General features: G+C 32.1%; 1 protein-coding gene across 6 annotated transcripts in view; it reads right to left on the minus strand.

Annotated features, from left to right (window-relative positions):
• The window catches only part of LOC131027336 (sister chromatid cohesion protein PDS5 homolog A), a 188,996-nt gene extending 179,963 nt beyond the window's left edge, over positions 1–9,033 (minus strand). For 3 of the 6 annotated variants that reach the window (XM_057957361.2, XM_057957360.2, XM_057957358.2), the window contains exon 1: positions 8,632–9,031. In XM_057957361.2, the coding sequence (XP_057813344.1) occupies positions 8,632–8,712 (81 nt within the window). In that variant the 5' untranslated portion in view covers positions 8,713–9,031. Of the gene's footprint in view, positions 1–8,631 lie in introns of all 6 variants that reach the window. The other 3 variants (XR_009102483.2, XR_009102484.2, XM_057957359.2) reach the window with 3 other exon arrangements.
• Positions 9,034–23,050: the final 14,017 nt, after the last annotated feature.

Consider the following 23,050-nt stretch of genomic DNA (forward strand, 5'->3'; position numbering starts at 1 on the left):
GTTAGCAAGCAAAAAGGATGAATATAACATTTATTGTAAATATTTTATGTTAGTAAATAATATTTTAGTGTTTAAAGACATTGATAAAAGATTCTGCTACATTATTTTACATTAAATTTTATTCGTGTAATTTATGGAGTTGTTATTTTTTAAGATGATGAAAACCTTGAGGTATGCACGCTAGACCATGACTATAAATAGGATTGCAAAACTCAAAGCAAGGGATGGTTAGAGAGAAGAAAACAAGTTAAGCGCCACATTTTAAAAGCTATGGAGTTCCCTTTTTTTCCCTATTGAATCATAATGTTGCAGAATCAATGTCAAACACTAAAGACAGTTTTGACACTTGAATTGTGTCAGTTTTGTCACTATATCAATAAAGTTGAATTACCAATTTTCAATAACTTAACAAATACATATATTTAATTCCCTTTCAGTACAAAAGGATCTAAGAACAAGCATGTTTTAAAGAAGTTGAAATTAGGTTTCTAGCAATATGCCCAACCAACCTAATATTTGGTCAATAGAGCTTGGAAATTGTATAACATGCAGTTACATTGAGCTGAGATTAAATGTTACTTCTAGTACAAGTGTAATAAAAATGGCATATCAATTGCACTGTCCCAAAGGAGTAAAAATTCCTGAGTCCAATTTAACACACTGTGTTTTCACTCAGTTGAATAAAGAATGTCTAGATTAGTGATCCCTCAGCCAAAATAATTTAGTCTTTGAGACGAATAAAGCCCAACTGAAAAATTGACCCAACAAGTAGTTGCTCAGGAATTGCTGGTCAAACACAGATTCAAATTTATGTAGTAAAACAGAAATTGAATGCTTTGAGAGGAAATAAAGATAGAAAAATATCAATTGTCAACAGTTGTTCTTGAAATTTTGATTACTATCCTCTTTATTTTTCCCATCAATTTCACTCTCAATGATGTCCATCAACAAAGACCTTGATGGGAGTTAATATGAATGCAATTGTGTTCAAATGTTCATTATATATGTTGTTTAGTGATGTTAGATGACTCCAATTTCAACTATTGGGTAGATCTTCTTGTGAATGTCAAGTAGAACACTACCAAATCACATAAATTTGTTTTAGGGATCAATAAGGACCTATATGAGATACAAAATTACAGTTAGCAAGTCTATCTAGGTAATTAATAAAGCTAGAATAAGTATAAAATTTATTTCCCAGTTTGTTGTTTACCCTTTTTTTTCTGACATGGCGGGATGTAGATCCACTCATAAAAATTGCTCAATAGATATATCTAAAAATGTAGATTATCAGTCCAAACTAGTCATATCAGCAAAATTCATAAGTGCAACTATTTGATAATAGACCTTAGATCTGATCAATACAAGTAACTGTAGCAATCGACCACCTTCAACATACATTTAATGGGTGTTCTATTGACATGAGGGTAATGCAACTCCATAGGAGTCAGATTTCTTTGTTGTTGTAATCTAGTGTGGCTTGATGCTCAAATTTATACATCACATCTCTTAAATTCGTCCATATACCTAACTTGTCGAATATGGAAGCTCCCTAAGCTATCACCCTTGTTCACAAATCCTAGTGTGAAATGATTCAAGTTGTGAAAATGAATATTGGAAGTTAAACCAAGGACAGTAGATGTAGTTGCATAGGAGATGAACAAGTATTATTTTTCATGAGTATTTATGGATAAGTTAAACAAACATTTGTAATTAGATGTGATCAACATTATGAACAGGTAGACTATACGATATGCAATGGGAAAATTCCAAGAACTGATGTAGTTGATATCAAAATGTGGCCTTACCTATTGCTTGAATTTTGAATAAGGGATTTTTGTTTTATTATACAAGATGGCAGACTACATAAGTTCAAATGCGAGAACATCTAGGGCTTGATATAGTTGATAGCAACATGAGGGCTTCTGAATTGCTTGAATTTCTCCCTTGAATGGTTTCAAAGCACAACTTAAATGGTGTAATGGTGTTAAAGCTACAAATTATTGAAAATAAATATTCTACGAGGAAATATGTGTATGTTCTAGCATAAAAATATTCTTACTTGAAACAAAAAGGAAAGTGTAGATCGTAGAAAAATAAGAAATAAACAATCAAAAAAGTTTGAATTTCTAAAAATTTGAAAAATGAAAACTAGAAAATATCCTTACACTATATCAATCAAATGTTTTCAAATTTATTTGGCTGAAAAATGTCTCAGCAGAGTAAACAAGTTGCTTTTATTCCATAGTAATCTAACTCAACAACATCAAGATATTGTTTCTATTTCTAAATTCTTCTTTTAATTCATTGGATGGTTTAAGTTACTCCAATTTATTTAAAGGAAATGAGTGATCAAAGGCAAGCCAACATTTTTCCTAGTCAAGGTGAACCCTAGATATAGATACTAGCTATATGTCAATTTTGTCCCTGGTTTGTTCTTGTCCTTCATTAAATGTGAAGAAAATGTATTATGCTAGCTCTATTTTTATATATCATCATTTTATGAAATTGTTTCATTTTTCATCAGTTTTTTCTTTGGAGCTCTTTGTTATATGATCTTTTCTTCATATAAATATGAGATATGATAAATAAGGACAAGTTTCTCATATGTTGTACATTGACTTAATTACTAGTGCGTAGTTACTAGATCTTACAAAGAATATTTGGGATTGTGGCCATGATTTTTTTCATTCATATTTCAAAATACAGTATCTTGTTTAGAAATATTTGGTGTGAAATAATTTGCCATTCTCATTTAAAGAATTGGATGCATTGCATCCACTTGGATAGTATCCAAAATAAATAGTTATCAATTAAATAATAAAAAAAACTCCAAGAAGCCGACTTCCTAAGAATCAAGTGGCAACATCTAGAGGCATTAGCATTACAACACTTCAAGATAATGTGTTATATCCAACCCAAAATGCCAAGAATAGATAAAGCAATAAGGAGAAGATATCTAGGTTTTTTTGAATGGCCAGGATTGTGCCTATGAATAGTACACCTCTAAAAATAGTGGTTATGCACAAGGATGGGGGCCAAACAGTGGTCAAATTTTCATATTTCTTGAATACACACCTACATTCTAAGAAACATAACGCACACATATTATAACATGCTCATGTTAGGGCTCAAGCACACTGTGGTAATGCATATGCAATCACGCTTAGACCAATGAAAATTTTGCCTTTAGCGTTATAACAAGTTTGAATTTACCAAAATTCCAAGAACTGATAATGTGATAATAAGAAGAGAATGCCCAAGATTGTGTCTATGAAGGGTACTCATCTAAAGATAGTGTGTACACAAGGATGGGAGGACAAAAAGTGGCTAAATTTTCATCTTTCTTGAAAATGTACTCGCATTGACTTGAGTACATTTTTGGTAACAGATCAAATGTTGCCCTTAGGGGTTGGACATGCAATTTGGATGCCCAAATTCACATTTTACAAAAGGAATACAAAAAACATACAAATATCAAGCATACTCTCGGTCAAGTTCACACATTTTAGAATAAGATTTTGAAAAACACCACTACAACATCAAGAACTATCTTAGCTTTCTAGACATGTATCGTTTTTTTCATTTCAAATATATTAAGGATTTGATCCATAATTACTCTTAGCCTCCTTATTTTTTGCATAATAGCATGTATTGTTTTTTCCATAATTGCCAACAGATAGGTATCAATACCAATACATCATTTTTCAAAAAATAGAAAATAGATACTTGGTGATGACAATAATTTTATATATAGATGGATAGATAGATAATTTGCTAAAATTAAAAATTAAAAATTGTAAAATATAAAATTAATATTTGAACCAAAAAGCAATTTCAATTTAAAATGTTTTGTGCAATACACTCTCACAATAATGTTCTATTTTTTTATTAAAATCTTAAAATTTAAAAATAATAGCAGTATAATATAACATGTTCTAAAATTTTAAATGTACAATGATAGTGTTCCTTTGTTTTAAATGTAACATGTGGGTGAGTGTGATATTATGATGGGCTAAAGAAAACAAGTCTAAGTTGCAAAAAAAAACTTAAGTAGCTTTACATTAAAAATAGAATATGGTACCTACAATATCTGAAAGAAGAAAGGTAGTAATAAAAGTTGTAGGAAATTACATGTGGTTTATAGGCTTTTTTCTTTTCAAAAAAAAATAATTAAATTCATGAAAATCAAATATTTCAAAGAGACAATACTAAAAATTGTAGGAAAAAAAAATTTAAAAGGTGTCATTCTAGCCAACTTTAGTATAAGGAAAAAATATATATTATTCTAGACATTGAATATAAATAAATGGCACAAGCAGATGTGATGCATATTTTTGTGAAATTCTTTTGTAAATAAATAATTATTTGTGAATTTTTTCGTCTTTTTAAAAATATTTAAAGATAATTTCACAACAAGCCTAACTTGATCGAAAAATATGAAATTTAGATGTTTTAACCTAAAGCTAATGAAGCCTAGAGTGTGATACATATTTCAAATTTTGAAGAAGTATAAAATTTGAATTTTATGGATGTTTTTCAATATGTATGTATATCAAGAATTCAAATGTGTATACATAAAAAATAAAAATATTATCTAACAAAATTATAGTAAGTCATTCATATACTATATTTGTAGAATCCTAAGAGTTTCCCAAATACACCCTTTTGATTTTATTAAATTTGGATTATAAAAAGTCCATCAACATCAAGGGTGAAGTCAAGAAAAGCCCATTAATACTTCCCATCATGTGATTTGCACAAAAAAGACGAGCTTGGGACTCTCAAACCTAATTCTCATTCATTACTAAGGCAATTTTCGAGGAAAAATTCAAATACATTGGATATCTTTTTTTTAACAAAATTGTTATTTGCTTCCTCAAAAAAGATATCCAAAACAAATGGATATCCATTTCCTCAAAACAAATATCCATTTTGGTTTAACTTACCAAACCAAAAAAATAGATAAATAAAATCACGCCTAAAACAAGTTTCACAATTTTGGCTTTAACTATTTTACAATTTTTCCCCAGTGCCATTGTTTGGCCCATTAAGATATTGCACTCAACCATACTTTTAAGTTTTTAAATTTTAATATTTAAAATTTGGAACTTAAATCTTTGTATTCACAAGTGATAATATTTTCACAAGTGATACAAAGTCTAAACAAATCACACCTCCCAAGAAGATAGGAAAAATGAGGAGCACAAGTAATCGATGGCACCTAACCTATTGAGAAAATGTGTGCAAACATAGACCATATGCTAAATCCTACCTCAAATATATCAACGACTACAAATCTTGGAAATGAAGACATATAATTGCTTTTAAATTTTAGTTTTTAGTGGATGCATCACAATTTAGAGTTTTTGGAACCAAGACACCTAGAGACACTGTTGGGTTGTCCCCTACTATTGGAGATGTCTACACACCTATCTCTAATATGGGAGACACATCCCAAGGGGTGGGAGATACATCTCTTTTTTACACTAGTTTTTTTTATGTAATTTTTTTACTCATCCAAATTTTGAAAATTACATTTTCAAATCCTACATTTCATTCTATACACATTTAAAAAAATAGTTTTGGGTTATATTTCTCAAACTTGAGGGGAGTATGCTCAATTTTCAATTTTTGGTATCTATCCATTAAAAAAAATTAGTAAAAATAATTATTCATAAAAAAGTTAGCAAAAAATTATTTGAACACTATATGATCTAAGCGAACTTTCCACCCAAGGGATTTGCAAAATACCTCATGAAACTTAAAAAATGGAGGAAGCACACCCAATACTACGTTATATCTCTATATGAAAAATTAATATTTTACCCTATTAATCTTCACTAATTTTTATTTTAAATTGTAGTTTAGAAACTAAATTCCAGCACTAATATTCTTGTTCTTATCTTATCTTCAACACTAACATTCTTGTTCGTATCTTATCTTCAAATTATAAGTGTAAGCATCTTGAATTACTCATCAAATTTCATTTTTTACTGATTTCAAAAAAGGTGGCCACTTTTAATTGTCTTTTGGCCCCCATTCCATACACTTACCCTACTAGTACTTTTATCTTATCTAAATTAGGATTCTTCTCTTCTTCTCCTACTATATTTTGTAAATTATAGAAATTTTTATCAACATTATATATTCCTTATCTTCAGCAACAAATGGAATACTTTTAGAATTGTTGTCATATTATCCTATCTTTATCTTGCCCCGTTATTAAAAAATCTATTTAACAAAATTATACCATAGTATTTTAAAAAATTGGATCTACTTCTATTTTACAAGGTACTTTGTTGGAGATTAATCTAAATTTGGCCAAGACCAACACCCATAGTGTTATAGATATGTGAGGCTTGATCTGCAACCATACCCTTTAAAGAAAGTGTCTCAATCTTATGTATTGTCTAAAATTGTTTTTGGATACAATTCAATCTTTATCCAAAAAAATAATAATAACTTAATGGCTAAAAATAAAAAACATATTCAATTTTCAATCTAGTTTGAATTTTCAATAAGTTTAGAAAATCATATTTCTATTCAGGTTTTAGTTAAATGATAGATATATTTTAAATCATGTCACTCTTATATGAGCAATTTCTTGGCCTCGTAAAAGAAAATCTTGCAATAGAATATTTTTCTAAGGGAAAAAAATCTATCATATATATCATCAATTTTTTTTTTGCCAAGAATGCATTGGCTCCCCCAATTAATCATCACAAAATTGGGGTGTGCTGGATTAATTCCAAGATCAATCTTATGGGACCTAGAGTCATAAAGTCTCCTAGGAACTCTAGCTTTTCTTGTAAGATTTAACAGTCAACCCTCATACTCTCCACATGTCCAATTAGGTCCACTTAATCTATCATCTGATCATTAGAAACCATTGGACACATTTGAAGCATCTTGTCTATGGCATTTAACCTTTTAAATTTTGGTGACAGCCAACTATACAGCATCATTCCTGCTTGAAATTCAGTGAATAATTGGTGTATAAAAAAGCTTTGAAATTCGGGGAATAATTGGTGTATAAAAAAGCTTTGACTAGAAACCCTCAATCAATAATTTTTTTCATTAATAATATGAGTCAAACTTGCAGAAAATCATCGTTTAGGTCATTTTACTTATTGCATGAAGTCTCTCAAGTACTTGATCCTCTAAATATAGTATTTTGGCATAGCTCAATGCAACCAGTGCAGTTTAAACAATAAGCCTATGTGCCACAATGCACCAGATCCTCTAAATATAGTATTTTGGCATAGCTCAATGCAACCAGTGCAGTTTAAAGAATAGGCCTATGTGCCACAATGCACCATTTAGCAAGCTGTTCATCTCATTCGATCACTAGATGTATCCTACATCTATGAATAGATGATTTAGCCACTTCACCCAAGACTTGGTTTCACTCTGCCACAAAGGAAAATTCGTAGGTCAAACCAATTTTCGAAATAACTACTTCATTTTGTCATATTACTTTACATTGCATATAAATTTGTACCAACCAACTACTTCATTTTGTCATACAAATTTATATTGCATATGCATTTGTACTAATCATCGTGCAAGTTTCACAAATTGTCAACTCGTTAAACTTAAGTGAGTGCTCAAATTTATAACCTCATCGATTTTATTTCCAAACTGTTGACTGTTCCATAGCATCTTTAGAGCATTAATTGTATTTCTAGACTGTCAAATGTTACATTCCAAAACGTAACAGCTGCAAACTGAACAAAAAAGTAAAATTTTCAAACCTTCTGAAAAGTTTCTAAGACAGCAATGGGACCTAGAATCCACTATGTTAGTTTCAAAGCTTAGAATTTAAAGAACAATACATGAGCACATATATCCAAAAGTTGGAGGGAATGCAAATGGATTTTTATGGAATTTCTGAAACAATTGCAGACCCTACAATAACTTTGAGTTATGCCCGTTCATATCTTTACTAGTGTATAGCTCAAAATGTCTATTAATTTTCGTTGATTAACATTTCGGTTTTCCGAAAATTTATGATAAAGAACCTCCTGAAGACATTTTATTTTCAGATTACTACGAAGATCTAAAATGTTGTTTATGGAACTTGAAGATTCTGCAACAAATACTCCAAGAAAAACTGGATTCAGTGATGCCTATAAAAATGTTTGCAAAGGTCTAAGCCTTAATAATGGTTCTTACAAATATTTGGCTGACATGGATGGCCAAGTCGAAAGCTTCTCGATTAATGAGTCACGACCAGAGATAATGTTTCCATGAGGGAGCCTCAGTAGCCAAGCAGGCATTTGGTTAGGTTGTTACTTAAAACTTTATAATAAACTTATAATCGTATTCTCCCCCAAATTGCTAAAAAAAATTAACCCTAAAAGTGAAATTAAAAAACATTACACTGTCCATTTCCTGGCTGCGACTAAGATCGTTCATCCACAATTACAACGGACATCTACTTCCATTAGAAAAAAATCACCAAGTACATTCAAAATCAATTTTACAGAATCCACTTTGTGTGACATTTTTTAAATATGTAACAATACCAAACAAAATTCCTGACATAATGCTGGCAGAACCCTAGACTGAATTCGCCATCCTCAAAGCAATGAATGCGGGGGGCGGGGATATTTCCAAAAAACTTACCTGCAAAATGTTGACTAGAGACTTTTCAGAGAGAGGAGGATCACCCAGCATCCTCTCAATTTCGAAAAGAATGTGTTCCATGGCAGCCAGCCTGCCACTTCGCACACAAATTATTATCTTTTTGGGCTTCCTTCAGCTTGAGCCAATTTTGGAAGGGAATGCCGATACTTATATGCCTCAATGCCACCTTCAATCACCCAACACCACCCCTTCAACATGTATGTCTTGTTTTTAAATTTGGCACCAGGAAGGATTCGAACGTTGAACCTCCTGGGACAAAAACTGCTTGCCAGGCTTTATCGTGTTCAGCTAAGCTCTGCCAACACTCACTTTATACTGTTAAAGTACCAGTCCGGATGATACGGATTTCAAATGTTCTTTCCAAATTGGTTATAGGGGAGTTTTTAAAATCCGAAGAAATTTGGAGGGAGGATCATGATTTCTAGACACTGGCAGACAGGATTGTGTATCCCTTAAATATTGGGAAACATAAGTTTCTATCAAATTTTTATTTTTTATTTATTTATTCAATTTTTAGTATCGAGTTTTAGCACCTATAATTAAAATTAATTTTAGTTGTAAGAGAAATATTTTTTTAATAAGTTAAATATAAATTTTTTATTTTTTAAAATTATTGATAATATAATTGGCTGTAAAATTTAACCTATTATTCTAGTCTTTATTTTGTTCAAGATATTTAATAATATCTTTATATAATTTTAATTTATTACTCTACGTTTTAAAAATCTACTATTATTTGAAAATTAAAATTTCAATGGTCTATTATGATGCATCAATAGAAATGCTAATTTTTTATTTTGTTGTGAATTTAATGTTTTTGTGTAGAAAGCAAAACAAAACATAAAAGATTACACAAATATTTATTAGCAAAACAAAATTAAAACACACCTACAATAGAACCAATTTACACAAATCTACAAAACTATTTCTATGAAAAGCATTCATACTTTTTTTATTCCAATATATATCTGATTACAAAAGGGAAACAAAGCAGTTTATTATATAAGCAGTGTTCAATACAATATTGACAAATTTACATAAAAATAGAAACTAACTAATAAAGAGCTGATTTTGATCCACCATAGGGAAGTTGTTATAGCACGATGAAAAGTTTATTAGACAAATTCTGAGAATGAAAATAAACTAAAATCGAAACTACTAGAGGATAGTGGCAAGCTAGCAAAATTGATGGATCAAATGCTTCAATTTCCAGCATACTCATCTGCACACAATTATTCTTGTTAGTTGTCATTACACAGTGTCGAAGGATCTATGCTAGTGTTAAACAAAATTGGGCTTGAATCTCAACTTGATAATTATTTCTTTATCAGTTGCCATTAATTTGTCTAAAGGATCTCATCTCATTTTACATTTCTTGCAACACTATCTACCTCATATGTAGACTTCTTCCATATGCATACCACATTTCCAATATGGGCGAGGTGATCTCATAACACCTTGTCTACAATCACCTCTCACATAGATCGGTAGCATGGCTCCTAACTATGGCTTATGCATCTCTTTCTTTAGCACTCTTCACACTTTCATGTTCTCATCCTTCGCACTTCCAACAATTTTGTGGCATTTACAATACAATTATTAATCTAGTCACATGAGTTCTTCACATGAACCTCTTAGTGCAACAATTAAACACCAACAAAAATCAACAACCTTATTTTTTTTAGGCTAAGATATCTCATTCTTGAAACAAATAGATAACTTCTCTAAATATGTTTAATCCACAATCTGATCTAACAAACACATCCAACAGAATCTCAAAAGATCACACTCATAATCTTGGGCCCTTTCGTGAGAGAGGTAGACCCAGACCAACTCTGATGTACCACTTTGTAGATTTAAAATCAGACACAAAACACAAATTCAATTTAACACACAAAAAATAATGGATATGCACGCACCAAGATGGTGAGCAAAAAAGTGGTCACTCATATAAAAAAAAAAGACACAGGTAACACATTCAGGTTATTTGGTTTTCAAATAGCCTGAATGTGTTACGGTTTGGATAATTTGAGTCTTAATGCTTACAAGGATTTAACACGTTGAACGTAAAATAAAATTGTGATCAATTTTTTAAAATAAAAGTAACCCGATCGCATTTTTCTGATTATAATTAAAAAAAAACCGATTGTGTCATTTTAACCCACAGCAACAACGTTTTCTCTCAAAACCCTTCCAAAAATACTGACAAAAACCTGTATGTGTTCTTCCTAGACTATCAAATAGTTCATCATATCATGACATCACAGAGGTAATTCATCATTCCTTTTCACATTTTTAGTTGTTTTTAATTTAAAATTCTATTAAATTTCATTATTTTTGATTGATTTTGTTTCATTTTTTAAAATTGTTATCAGATGATCAAAACAATCCCCCTCAACAAAATTTTCCTCCTAATAACCCTAAAGAGAACCAGGATGATATCCCTCAGATGGGCAACCCTCCTAATCCTCCAATACACCTTTCTCAAAACACACAGGGGGAATTATTAGGTCATCTAGCACAAAATAGGGTGACCATGTCTTAATTAGTGTCTAGGCTGAAGGCCTCAAAACACCATCACCATGCATCCCTTTCCATAGCCTTAGAAACAATGATGACAAGTATAGATAAAATTTCCAACCATGTAACTGATTGGAAAACATATCGGGATTCATGTCACGACTATTACATATGCAAATGGTCTAACATATGATGAAGTGAAAAATAAAGAAATAAGCAAAGCACAAATATGTGTTATTTTCACTAATCCCCAAACCAATGAGACTCTACCATTTAAATCAAAAAGGTTTCTTATACATTGGTATAATCACTTGCCCATGAAAACCAATTTTTGGTATAGGTGTTGGATGGTCTTCAACCAATCTCCTTCCAAAAATTTTTAGGTACCTTTATATTTTTTGAGAAAACTATATTGTGAATCCATCCTTAATCAGATACCCAATTATTTTGACATGAGGGAGTTATAGGGAAAAGGTGGAGGCTCTGTCCAGGATAGACCAGGGGCTCAACGGGTACAAAATCGCACTAATCATATACCACTAGCTGTGAAACCTATTGTGCACATCACAATCCCTATAGCCCAGAAGGATTCTATGGAGATGGAGACTCTTCAAGTAGTTGCCACACTGACTGACATGATCATCCAGCATGGGAGTCAGTTATCCAAGCCTCTTGACTCAGACAATGATGTAACTAGTAGACGATGGTGTAGTAGATAGACCATCTGTGTCTAGTGTGTCTAGCTCTCACCAGTGCCCCACCTATTACCATGTATGTTTTGGGGTAGATGCCATTGCACAAGGTGATGGTATGACCTCCCATCAAGGCACACATTACAGGGCTAGTTGTCAAGTTGGCACACCGAATGATGTGGTGCTCACAAATGACTTGATGGATCAGGTCTTCGCCACTTAGACACGTGTATGTTGAATTGAACTTGTAACATTTTATCTATTAAATAATTTAAATTCACAAATGTAAATAGATTTTTAATTATAGATCAAATTAAATTGGTGTAAACATTATGCATTTCAGGATCTAGTAGTAAATTTTGGTATACCATTGATCATTCCTGCCACAATTGGTGCACCTACATCTTCATTAGAGGTAAACATTTTAAAGTTTGTCAAAATAGAATATGACCTTGAATTTATTTAAATAATATTTTTGAAGATATATTAACTTATTAATGTATATTTATGTGGGGTTTGACAGGTGTTGACAATTCAACCAAATTTCACAGGTCGATGATGTTGTTAGAAATTGCATGCAGAAAATATCAATTATATGCAGATAAATATTAAATGCGGGAATGAAAAACACATAAATAATAACAGCGAAGAGACAATATTTAACATGGTTCACCCAATCTCAGGCTACATCCACCAAACAGAGAGTCCAATAAAATTATCTAGTAAATCAAAACTCAATATTGATAAATATTTATGTTGCTTGTAAACAAAATTAGGGTTACAACATGTCAGCCAATAGAAAAATAACACTCGACACCTTAATAAAATAATAAGTCTTTTTGGCACTGCCCCTTGACCCCATCTTGGGGGCGCTGCCCCCAAACCCCCGTCAAAAAATATGGGAGAAATTGTGTCGATAGAAGTAGGGAAAATTTAACCTCCGAGTCTGATTAGGCTCCATATAACAACATATGCCACCCTTGTGGTCATTTGATTTGACCTAGAAAGCTATACGTTATTCTTTCTTGCACACCTCTTATTTTAAAATTATATTGAATATGCATATTATTTGAATTGTAATTAATTGAAATATATGTTAACATTATATGTTTATATCTACTATGTTACTCTTTTAGGATATACCATGTGTGGGTCAGGTGCCTCCTTTGCCAAGGTCATTCTCAAGGACACCTGATTGAGAAAAGGTAAATGAACACAATTATAATCAAGATATGATAGTTTCAAGAGTTGATATGAGATATTCTAGCATGATTTAGATTTAGTTTTTTCAAATGTATTATGATTATATGCATACATCTAGATATATCTAGTCTTATATTTTTTGTCTTCTACATACAATGACAACTAGGATCGTTTACAACATTGTTGAATGCACCTGACGATACATTCGAATAGGAGAGGCAAAAGGTATATGTTTTTTTAATTTTCTCGATTTCGTGATTATATGCACATGTGTACATTCATTATATTGCATTCTTATCATTTTTCATACAAGAAACATCCATAGATGTTTCATCAATGATGACCCCTCGTGGGACAACAAGGGAAACATCAAAGCCTCTAGTACATATTTATGTTATATTGTAAATATATGTTTTGATAGAAGTAGAAATATTTTTAATTTATGTTTTTTTGTCAACTATATATATATAACCCCCTTCACGATTTGGCCATAACACAGATCCTCTACCTCATTGATTTGGTAGGACTCCTGATCATCAAAGGGGACCATCATTTTCAGAATGTGTTTCAGTCAAAAAACAATGACATGAGGCAATCAACAATTCAGTTGTAGAGAAATTATAGTTCAATATAGTTATTTTGATGTTAATTTGACCATTCTAAACTATTATTGGCATAAGTAATCTAATTTGTTATTTTAGTTATTGTTGTGCAACCATCTACAAAGCCACAGAGTACTTCAAAGAGGCTCAATTTTGATCCACCACAATTATAGGATTAGGTCAGATAGAGTTAGTTGTAGTCATTGAATGACCAATACACGTAGATATTCAACATTTTTATTGTATATCGATCGTAAGATGGCATATGCCACATTTTTGTAAAACTTGCGTTGTGTTGGCACATATCCATTTTTGTACATTTTTTTATTGAGTTAGCACATATGCCACATTTTTGTAAAACTTTTATTCTATATATATATATATAAAAGGTGAAATTCGATCAAATTTGTTCGTTGTGTGCATATTTTTCAATTTTAAAACTTAAAATTTGAATGTACATTCAGTTATCAATGGTTAAGTTATGAACAATTTATCATGGTATGGACATGATATTGCAAATCAATACAACTTATGAATTACAGTTGGTATTCATCTAAATTGTTAGTGTTAGATTTGGTTGCCTTGGCCAACTTCACCAAATTTTATGATCATTTTTGTATTGTTATTAATCATACTATGGATACTTATAAATGACTGATGACAAGTAATCAACATCAAATTCAATTTCACATTCTACAAGTGATCAACTTTATGTCAATGTAATATGTATAGTTAATTATGACCAAACAGATTACTTACTAAGTCTATGATCATGGTCAAACTTGTAGAAGCAATAAGACACCTGAGAGAGAGAGAGAGAGAGAGAGAGAGAGAGAGAGAGAGAGAACACAAGGATTAATTAGGACTAAGTTATATATATTACGAATGACTTAGGCTTATTACGAATGATATTGGTTCACTAGGGATGTCCTAGATTCATTACAAAGCCATTAGGTTTAGTAGATTTATCAAAAAAATGTCAAAAAGTTGATAAAGTTGCAAAAGTTGCAAAAAGTTACAAAATCTATCAAAATGTTGGAAGAAGTTGCAAGATAGGGTAAATTTTGTTATATTTGTAATGCACTACAAACGAGGTGTACATACCTTACCCCCTTCTGGGATTTGAACTTATGACCTCTCTTTCAAGAGCACAAGGTCTCCACCACTAGGCTAGTTAGATGTATGTATGTATGTCTGTATGTGTGTATGTGTGTGTGTATGTATATGTATATGTATGTGTATGTGTATGTGTATGTGTATGTGTATGTGTATGTGTATGTGTATGTGTATGTGTGTGTATGTGTATGTGTATGTGTATGTACATGTACATGTACATTATATGTATGTGTATGTGTATGTGTATGTGTATGTGTATGTGTATGTGTATGTGTATGTGTATGTGTATGTGTATCATACACACACACATATACATATATAGATATACATCTATAAATATACATGTGTATAAATACATATTTATACATATATAAATACATATTTATACATATATAAATACATATTTATACATATATAAATACACATATGACATTAAGTTAATGCGTATGGGTTCCTTACGCATAAAAGTTTGATTGGGTTTTTAATAAATAAAAGGTTGATTGGGGTTTTTTAAATTTAAACCCGAATGGGGTTTTACACATGTACGCGTAAGGCTTGTACTTAGGCTTGGATGACAAGGCTAAGGCTCGAGAGCCTTATTTCCCTTCTTTTTACGTGTTTTCTTCTTCAAATTTGGTTTCTCAACTTCCTCGTCATCAACTTTACACATTATCAAGTGGGTATTTCTAAAATTGCCACCATAATTTCAAACATATTCTGAACTTTCTAACCATGTAATTTTTTTATATTTGAACAACATTAACATATTAATTTTTAATTTCTTTTACCAGTGTCTACAAAGTTCTCAGATACATATGTGTACCATTTTTTAGAAAAAAAATTTAACTACTTGTCCAAATTTTAAACAAATTACATATTATTGTTCTACACTTCATTCTTTATACTTTTTCAAAAAAAATGAATTTTTCGATTATTTTGGTGCAAGTTATGTGACGCGCATGAACAAGTACTTGATTTTCAGGATGTGTCCGCTTCGAAAAATTATTTTAAAAAAAACTCAACAAAAAAATACACAGCTTCTAATACTCACTCTTAACCATCTTTTTACCAAAGGTTTTTCCAAATTATTAAATCTAACTATAACTTTTTTGATGCGTACACCAGACACTGTAATGTTTTATTGAAAAAATAGAAATAATTTTGTGTGTGTGAAAGATTTGACCACCTTAATGTTATCCATTTTTGAAAAACTTTAGTGTTTTGGAAATTGGATTCAGAGTACTACAATTCTTTTTTTTTAGTATCTTAAAATGATGAGTCCAGAAGAGTCTCAAATTGCTCCTCCAAGTTCATGTTTAGCTAATTTCAACAACAACAACAAAAAAAAAAAAGGGTTCACTCATACCCCCCTTTTGTTCACCATCTTGGTGCACTTACCCCATTATCTTTTACATCATGATTCGCCTCAATATAGAGATTACGTTTTGATATGCATAAACAATATATGAAAGCAATATTTTATAAAGAATCACCCCAACATATGTTATTACATTCAAGAAGCAAAGCATCATCATCAACAATTGCAGATATGAGGTATATCTTTTCAGCATTTATTTCAGTATTTGCATTTATTCATTCAAGGTTAATTCCTAAACTCAGTTTTTACTTAGGCAAACCCCTATTCCCAACCATTTTCCCTTTTGTACTATGTGCCGGAACAAGTATAGAGATATAATTTTTGGGATCGACATTATTCAGAGACGAATAGGTTCCCTTTTGGATGATGAAAAGTTCTGAGGACCAAAGCGACGAGCATTCTTGTCCCAACAATTTAGGTCAACCTTTTGGGAACAAATCCGAACACTTATATATTTCTCAAATCCAATTTGTGACTTTGTTTGACGACTGTAGCTCACTATTTATGCGTAATTGCTTCAATTCAAACACATTCACCCTAATTTCAACATTATTAATTAAATCAATCCAATTTGAAGGGAAAGAATAGGTGTATCTAAAACCCCTAGAATCTTATCAGAAACTTGGTCTTTCAGGCTTAGATATGCCAAATTCCATCTTTCCCTAATGTAATGGTCTCTAAGCAAAAATTAATGATTTTACTACATTATTGAGTGAGACCCTAATTTATCACCTTTACATTTTGGTGAACCCGACTCCTTACACCTTTATTTCTAATTTATGTTCTCAGATCTAAGTGTTTATGCATTTTCAAATTCATATATACATTTACAAGTTAAATTTTCAATTGAATTACATAAATCTAGAGGCTAAATTCACACGAACCCTAATTTATAACTCTAAAATTGAACTTTTGGGCTGCTTAGTTTGGATTAATTATTTCATATCTAATTTGGGAGCATTTTAATTTTCAATTTTGCGCTCATAAATTATATTTTTAATCAAATTACATAAATTTAGAGGTTAAATTTATAAAAACCCTAATTTATTTTGGTTAATTTTAATTTTTCAATTATATTTTTAGATATGATTATTATGACATGTTATGTTCAGATTTATATCCTTTCAATCATTGTTTAAGTACTTGCATTAGTGAAAAAATCATAAAAATTGCACATTGTTATTTCTTTTGTCATGTATTTTGCATATGTTATCATTTAAAGTAAATTGTTGTCATTATGTTTTCAGTTAGTTCCATGATGCATTTATTTCATAGATGTGATAATATGTTAGCTTCCCTTGTTTCACATTATCTCTCTCTCAAAGATCCTCCTATTGGATATTAGAGTTGTTGGAATGTGTTGTTGTCATTGATGTCAACATATTCCTGTGTTGTAGTGAATTGGTTTGTTGCAGAGAGTTGGTTTGGGTGATTTATTGCAGATGTGCTGACGCAGATTAATGGGTTTTGAGATACTTATCTCTAGTTGATTCGACATGAGTTTCAATGTTCTGGAAGGTAATTTGGTCAAGTTATGTGATCCGGTGTGATGGTTGGTTTTTCTGTTAATTTTGTGTTGCAGAGTTGTGGTATTTGATCCCTATTGCTTTGGAATGATTATATCTTGAGTTGAAAATTTTGGAGTGTTTGGGATGTTCATGTGTCTCCTCAGATCATATGGTTCATGATTTGGAACTTCACAAGTGTATCTTTCAGTTTGTCAGTTGGTGTTCTTGAGCTCCGGTGATGAAATAATGATGATTCTTGTTATCTGAGTTGTTGCGGTTATTGCGATGGAATTCATGTTGCTCGTTGATTTGGTTTGATCGTGTTCTATGTGTTTTGGTGGTTTGCATTGATCGTGGTGCGCGTTATTGAAGATTTTATAGGTTTGGTGGTATTCTTCATGTTATGCAACATATTTTGTGGTTTAGCATGTTGTGGATGACCTTGGTGAATTATTTGGCGGTGTTGCGTGTTTGAGGATTTGATTTGGGTCCATGTTATGTCCTTTCCGACAATGTATTGGTCTGGTTATTGATTTATGTATCATGTGATGTAATTTTATAATAAGGTCTTATGTGTTGAGTCGACCTTAAGGTTAAGGTTGATGATTTATATAAATAAGTGTTGTAATCATGTAAGATGTGTGTATGTGGTTGTATCTATGATATGTGAGAATAATATACGTACGAACAAGAGAATTTATCTTTTAGTGGTGGAGAATAGCAGAGAAGTGTTTTTGTGCAGACAGTGTGCTTAACCAGAACTACAATCAGGCATTTGGAGATGTTATTCTTTCAATTCATGTAATCCAGATTGTTGTCTGATCTTTGTAAGGCAGTGCGCCTTCCCGGGGTTGTAGCCCTTTGTTGTTTTGAGCAATGAGCTCTAGGCAATGTGCCTAAATGTATGTGCATTCCCCATTGTAATATTTACACATACTCCTACAAAATATTATCATATTGTGGGTAGGTTCCCATCGTGGTTTTTCTCTTAACCGGAATTTCCATGTCAAAAATCCATGTGTTATGTGTGTTGTTGATGTGGTGTTTATCTTTGCTATTGTTGTTCCTAATCAGATCTGAAGTTGAGATTAATTTTTGGGGGTTTGGTGAAAATTGATTCATCACCCCCTCTCAGTTTTCCTGCATTGTTGTTGCCCTGCTGCCAACACCTCCTATCCATGAGAATATTTTAGTGCAAAAAAAGACCATTAACACTTCTTTCAAAACTCTCCCTCCTAAGGATCACGTTTTGCAAAATGATGTTGATATTTCTTCTAAAATGTGCCTCTCCCATGAGAGTATCTTAGAGGAAGATGATGATATCATAAACACCCTCCTTAATGCTACCTTACCTTCCATGAATGGTACTTCTCCTAGATAAAAAAAATTTATTGACATTGATTTATCCTCTCCCAAATTTGGTCTTACCAATGAGGGCACATTGGTGCAAGAAGAGGTTATTAAAACTTCTTTCAAAGATCTCCTTCCTAAGAATGAATCTTTGAAGAATGATGTTCATCTTCCTCCTAAAATGTTCCTCCCTCATTCAAATCATTTGGTGTAAGTGGATGATATTGTCACTACCTTTCTTAGTGATACTATACCTTCTTATCATTTCAATGAATTTTCCACTAGAGATGAAGCATCAATGAGTTATGTTTGTCCTTCTCCTAAAGCTTGACTTACCCATAAAGATACCTTAGAGCAAGCAAATGAAATTATTAGCAATTTCCTTGATGTTGTCCCTCCTAAAGATATATCCTTGGAGAACAAATAATCTAATCAATTCAATACCATTCATGTTTCTAGTTATGAGAAGACTAGACCCGAAAAGCCTCCCAATATCCTAAAAGTTGCAAATTACATATCTGAAAGAGGTGATATGGAAAGGCAACTAGAACAAAAATATGATTCTAAAACACATCACACATTTAATGCTTGTGCCAAAAATAAATATCCCAATGTTCTTTTCACCTCCCTTCCTTCCCCCCTTCATCCTAAGAAACATGTTGATAGGGAACCTAATCTTTTTGAGAAGCTCCATGATATCTTATCTAAGATTTCCCTTTGGGACTTGATTCAAACTTCACCTTCACATCATAAGTTATTCCAAGAAACCTTACAAATGGTATTTCCTCATCCTTCTTCTAAACTAAGTGATATTACATTGTCATGAGATGAATTGCCTTCTATAAAGGTTAAAAATAAAGATGATCCCCGTATGATTACTCTTTGTATTTATGAACAAAATATAAGAGGTGCTTTAATTGATAATGGGTCAACACTTAACATTTCTTGTGTTTACTTATTATATAAAATAAATTGAGATTATTATTTTATTCAACTCGATCCTCTTTGTGTGCATCTCTTTGATAATGTTCCTAGAGAGTCACTTGGTATAGTCATATTACCTGTTAAATTAGGACCCATGACTTTACCTACTCCTATTCATGTCATGACCAACCATAATAATTATAACCTTCTTATAGGTAGACCATGTATTCATACTATGAAAGTAGTCCCTTCTACCCTTAATCACACAATCGAATTCATACATAACAACGAACTTCACACAATAAAGGTTGATCCTAATCCTTATAATTTCACTCATGATGAAGTGGGATATATTTCCCCCTTTAGTACTATGATTGCTTCAACAACACCATCTCCTACCAATGATGCTTCTCTATCAACAAATTGGGCTACAATAGACTTTACACCCTCCTTCAATGGGTATAAGATCCCTCAATCTAAGAGTGAAGCCTTGAAGGAGCCTTTTGTGTCTTTTATCCAAGCTTCTTCTAAACCACTTCTCACCTTTCCCTCCAATAGATGTCTTGATAATGATGGGGGCTCTTTAGATTGTGATACCAAGAATGAACCCTCTCCTCTAGACATTTCAACATCTACACATGGATGCAATGGACATGGTTTAGGATGTGTGCAACAAAGTCTTGAAAGTCATGAGAAATCATACTTTTATAATAAAAAGCTAGGGACCCAACCTCTTCCTTTATCAACATCCTCTCCTCCATTGTCTAGTAAATCCACATCTTCTCATTCCAATATGGTATTACAACAAGATAATTTTTTGTCTTATCTTCTTCATGCCAATTCAATCTCCCTTCTTTAGCCTAAAAGAAGAAGGAAACGTTGACAACATCTTATAAATTCTTTTTTTCGCAAATATCATCAAATTCATGGTCATTCTATTAATGAGTGTCAATCTTTGAAAACAAAAATACAACATTATATTTATTATGATTGGCATATTTCTCATAATCATTTCAAATAACATTCAAGTTCCTATTATATTGCTCCTTATTATGTGACATTGTTAGCTTACCTATTGGAGGCTCATTTTCATTCATGGCGGTACAATTTCAGGTGCAATCATACTTAGTAAGCAACATAATAATCTATTTATTAATGTATATATGCTTAGGGGGCAAGAATACTTTTCTCTCTCTTTCCTCTTTCTTGGGGTTCACTTTTTATTTTATAGGTTGCATTTTCATAACATGTCCTTTCTTACATAGAATCATCCTTCATGCGAGTATACGTGTGTTCCTTGGTTAGGACATATTATTTTTTTGAAATTATATCTCTTATGAATAATCTCTCTTTGGAAGTTGTGCAATCCTTCTCTTTATCCCTACACTTGGTGGCATTGATCTCTCTCTCTTGTCCTTTCTAAGGATCCACTTTTCCTTTGTTGAGTGGTGTTTGCTTATATTTGATGTTATTCCTTGTGTGAAGTTGTTGTTTTCTCAAGGATTCTCTCTTACACAAGAGGTGTGTATCCTTGAATACAACCTCTTTTTCACTTGGCAATGTATGTATATTATAAACTTACCTCTCACATTGGGTCAAAAGTGTGTCATCCTTCATCAAGAATCCTTTCCACCTAGCAATAGGAGTAAGGTAGACATTCTTGTTTACCTTCCCTTCTATTGGTAGAAGATGTTATGTTTGTTCAATAACTCCTCTTGGAGGTAGATGTCTTTTGAGAAAATATCTCTTCTTGTGCTAGGATCCTCTTTACACTTGTTGCAAGATATCTCTTTTTGAACTATCTTATCCTTGCTTAAAGAGTATTTTGTCTTTGTCTTGGATTTATGAAAATTGTTTGTTAAAAGTATATCTCCTTGGTTTTTAAGGTTGGGTATCCTTGTTTCTATCTTTCTTAAGACATCAATGTAAGGCTATGTTGACATCTTAAGGATGGGCATACATATTGCCCTCTTTGTACTATACTGCACTATATTTTTGCATGTCTTAAATGAGGTGCTCATTCTCAAAACTAGAGAAACAAAACTCTTACATGAGACGCTTCATGCTCGAAACCAGACACAACATTCATATTTGTCTTAAATGGGGTTACACATTCTCGAAACTTGAGAAAACAAACTCTTACATGAGATTTTCCCGATATCAGACACACCTTTGCATTTTAATTTCATGTCTTACATAGGTTGTTGCATGGTCAAAACCAGATAAAACAAACTCTTATATGAGATGCTTAACACCTGAAACCAAACATCATTTGCATACATGCACGAGGATGAATGGAACTAGCAAAACACAACTATACTATTCCAACTCTCCTCCCCAACATGGATCACCTATAAAAATACATCTAGAATGTGTATCCATGTCCTCTCTTATTCTTCTCGTGGATCACCTAGAATGTGTATCCATGCTTCTTCTTTTCTTCTCATGAGCTAATATATTTGCTACTTGTAGTTCATGGATGATGCATACTCTTTCTCTTTTATGTGATCGCTTGTATTCTTGAGATGGCATTTTTCAAGAATGATATTAGTGGTAGAGGCATTTTGATTTCAAGGTCTCTTGGGCTAGTTGACTTGAGGTTTTGTTTTGGTTTTTAGCTTTTGTGTGTTATGTGTCTTTTGTCTTTATTTGTCTTTGTTTGTCTTTTTATTTTTTGTCTTGTTTTGTGTTCTCTTGCATGCGTTTGAGTGAGTTAAGATCCCAATATTGGGGGCTTGGTTCCTCGAAATTAGTGATGTCTTATACTCCTTGTGATTGTGCTCCTAATTGCTATTTATTTCATCTCTTTTCTCTACTTTACCTTGAGCTTTTGCATAGGCTCATACTCTTATTAGAGTGCGGGCTAAATGTGGTGTCATAAATTGTCACTAAGCCAATTTAAACCTCATGTTTGCACCCCTACTTTAACATGTTATATCCTCATCTCTTATTTAGGTCCATTTTGTGTCCAATCTCTAGTTTTGATGCCATATACACCCACTGATGAACTTCCTAGAGGGGCGTCCTTCTCCCTAGGTCCTAATTGTGGTTCCTTACTAAGAAGGACCAGGGCAACCATGCCCTGGTCCTAGGACTAGAGCATCC

The sequence above is a fragment of the Cryptomeria japonica genome, chromosome 3 (assembly GCF_030272615.1).
Source record: "Cryptomeria japonica chromosome 3, Sugi_1.0, whole genome shotgun sequence".
NCBI classification, from domain to species: Eukaryota; Viridiplantae; Streptophyta; class Pinopsida; order Cupressales; family Cupressaceae; genus Cryptomeria; species Cryptomeria japonica.